This window comes from Mercurialis annua, linkage group LG5 (genome assembly GCF_937616625.2).
Source record: "Mercurialis annua linkage group LG5, ddMerAnnu1.2, whole genome shotgun sequence".
Classification (NCBI taxonomy): domain Eukaryota; kingdom Viridiplantae; phylum Streptophyta; class Magnoliopsida; order Malpighiales; family Euphorbiaceae; genus Mercurialis; species Mercurialis annua.
Window position 1 is genome coordinate 44614474 of NC_065574.1, and position 3303 is coordinate 44617776.

At 37.3% G+C, this 3303-nt stretch overlaps 1 protein-coding gene across 5 annotated transcripts; it reads left to right on the forward strand.

Annotated features, from left to right (window-relative positions):
* The first annotated feature begins 1715 nt into the window (after positions 1 to 1715).
* On the forward strand, positions 1716 to 3094 carry LOC126682782 (ADP-ribosylation factor 1-like). 5 transcript variants are annotated; one of them, XM_050378541.2, is made up of 4 exons: positions 1748 to 1983; positions 2073 to 2161; positions 2532 to 2693; positions 2786 to 3094. In XM_050378541.2, exons 2-4 carry the CDS (start codon positions 2107 to 2109, stop codon positions 2824 to 2826), a joined length of 258 nt encoding a protein of 85 aa, XP_050234498.1. In that variant the 5' UTR covers positions 1748 to 1983; positions 2073 to 2106; the 3' UTR covers positions 2827 to 3094. The 5 variants fall into 5 exon arrangements, 2 of the variants coding, with proteins under 2 accessions (XP_055961959.1, XP_050234498.1); XM_056105984.1 differs by having other exon boundaries at positions 1716 to 2161; positions 2532 to 2611; XR_008790764.1 differs by having other exon boundaries at positions 1750 to 2161; positions 2507 to 2611.
* The last annotated feature ends 209 nt before the right edge of the window (positions 3095 to 3303 follow it).

The following is a 3303-nucleotide window of genomic DNA, read 5'->3' on the forward strand; positions in this document are numbered from 1 at the left end:
GAATTGTTTGAGTGAGAATGGTGGGAAAGACTCGGCACGTGATAGCGTCGGTTATATTAAGTAATCCCATTGTTGCATGGACTCAAGACGTAAGGTCCCTCGGGTCTCCTTCACCGTTGAATATTGCCAAAGTCAGCAATTTCATGTGTTCGGGGATTGTTTCCTCTATTATTTCGGCGGGCAAGGACGAACCCTTCAGCCTCGTGCCGTTTAAATCAAGCTCCTCGTATTTTATTTTTTTTCAATGCTTTGGCAATTTTTTTCTAGGTCCCCTTTCACCACATATGTGGTTTTGCTCTCGAGGGGTGACTTGGAAGATTTGACCTCATCTTCCCTTGGTTTTATTGTCTTTTTATTGTGCTTTTTAGGGCTCCTTTCCTGCTCCTTTTTCATGCCTTTGGCTCATTACTGGAGTGTCTTCATCTTCTCCTTGCCCATTTTTCCTTGGATTTTTTCCGCTTCTTTTGTTGTTTCTCTCTTCGCCACCGCGTGTGGCGTTTCCTTTATTTTCCGGGTTCCTTCCTTCGCCTCCATTGTTCCTGGCAGCGTTTTGCCTAGCTTCTTGGCCTCTCTCTTCTTCGTTAGTTCCATCTGCATTTCTCAAACTTCTGGATTTCTCGCTCCGGTTTCCTCGTTTCGCCGACAGCGATTAGGTGTCACAAATTCAATTCTTAAGATGTTGATGCTTTCCACGTGAGCATTCACAGATTTCTTCGCTTCTTCTGCGATATTATCCATGTTGGCCTGAAATGTTTCCAACATCTGATGGTAGATTTTTGGGAAAAGTAGCGTGGGAGTTGGCTCCGCTACTCCGTCTAGAGAAGGGAAAACGATGGTATTAGATCTCCTTATCTGCTGTGTTTAGTACTTAAGCGTTGAGTTTAGAGAATTCAAGCCTGAGTTTGTTGCTGCGATTGAGGTTGCTCCGGTTACATTAGAGGTGTTTTCTCCGGTATTCAGGGCGGGAGGTGGCGCAACAAATATTTTGGATCCATCGGTTGTTTGTTCTTTGGGTAAGTTCTGTTGGAATTTATCCTTTAATAAAAATATTTGAGCTCAAAAAAGCTCATTTGAAGTTGTAAAGCTCTTCACACAGACGGCGCCAACTGATAGAGTCTCTCTTCTCAAAGGTGGTTGACCTGAAAAACAAGATAGATGGCTGATCGGATGGTGGTTATCCGATGAGCACTCTGATGCTCAAGTCAGTAGTGAGCTTAAGGGAGTATTATTGCGTAATGTCATTCTGCGTGTATAGGCATACCTCAAGTTCTTTTATAGTGAGTGTGGAGGAATACCTTGTAGAGTGGGGATAGGAAAATGATTCTTATTCAGTGTATGAATCTATATAGGAAAGATATTCCTATTTAGTAAGAGTCCTATCACTACTAGAAAACAGTGAGTTTGTGATGGAAATTTGTGAAGGAAAAATCCGTCACTAATTTGTGACGGACTTGTGACAGATTAGTGAAGGATTGATGTTTTTGTGACGGAATTAGTGACAAATAATCTGTTACTAATTTGTGACGGAGTTTGTGACGGATTTGTAACGGATATTAGTGACAAATTTATTTTCCGTCACAAATCCTTATGTTTGTGACGGAAGAATGACGTCTTTGTCCGTCACAAATATTTGTGACGGACACAACCGTCACAAATGTATAATTGTGACTGTTCGTCACAAATTCCGTCACAAATTTGTGACGGGAATTGCGACGGATGTGTAATATTAATCCTTAACGGAGATTACAGCCCGTATTCCTCAAATTACTTTATTTTATCAATTACCAAAAACCTAACCCTTCTCCTCAAAAAAATCCCTAACACTACTCCTCTTCATTTCCGCTTTAACTCAACAAATCCCTAACATCATTTCCAAACAAATCGCACATTTGTGTTCTTCAGAGATAATCTTCACTCGTTTCTCTAATTGAAGCAGTTTAAGAGAAGCAAGCAATTCACTGTTCAGAGATAATAATATTTTTTGTTTGTCGAGAGATAATAATATTCACTCGTTTTGATCTGTTTCTCTTATCGTTTTGACATAATTTCTCTGTTTTTTGCTGATTTTGAAGGTACGCAAAGCAGATTCAAAGCCAGTAAAGAATAATGTCTAATCGAGTTGTGACTGATTTTGTTGTTCTCTCTATGACTCTTGGGCTGTGTAAGTTAAATCTCCTTTTCTCCTTTTAATTTTTTTTATTTTGTTTGTTGTTTTAGATCTTGATCTGATTGCATAATATTTTGATTTAAATGTATTTATTTGGTTAATCTTAAAGTTTATGGCTCTTGATTTACATCGATTTGTTCCTGTTTGATACAGATATAATGCCTCTGTTGTTTGTTTGATATTCTATGATGCGCATTTTTAAATTATTGGAAATATTAAAACCCTAATGAAAAGAGGCAGATTATTTATCTGTGTCATATAATCAAATTAATCTTCAGATCTCATCTGTATTTTTAGCATTTTTTGTTCACGGATTTAGGTATTATTTTTATGTAACAGTTTAGACTTATTGTGAATAATGCAATTGGGACAAGAAGATGGGGCTTTCGTTTACGAAGCTGTTCAGTACGGCTTTTCGCCAAGAGAGAAAAGAGAATACTTCTGGTAGGTCTCGATGTGGCCGGTAAGACTACCATTTTGTATAAGCTCAAGCTCGGAAAGATTGTCACAACTATTCCTACTATCGGTATTTGACGAACATTAACAGCAATTATAGAATGTACGTTAATAACAGTTTTATTTCATTTGCGACTGATGTATATTATTGTTGTCTCTTAGGATTTATTGTGGAGACTGTTGAATATAAGAACATTAGCTAGCTTCACTGCTGGGATGTTGGAGGCCAGGACAAGGTATATAATTTTATTGCTTCTCTTGGATATATAGTATTATAAAATGTTATTGTAAAATGGATATGTTAATTTAAGTTTAATGAATTGCTGAAGATTGTGAGTTACCTTCTTAGATTGACCTATTCTTAGGTACACCATTGACCAAACTTGTTGCAATATGTGTTTTAGTGGCCTGCTATAATCAGGATATCATCTGGTGGGCTTATGGACGGTCCTGTGCTGATCATATTTTCCCCATTAGTAACGATTTTAATAAATTAAACACAGCAAATAATAATTAATATTATATATAATCAATTTAGTGACGGATTAGTAACATAAAAGGCTTTATCCAACCCTAATTAGTGATGATCTATGACGGTTTTATCTGTCACTAATTGCTTTTCGTCACAAATCCGTCACAAATTAGTGACGGATTTGTGACGGAAATTCCGTCACTAATTT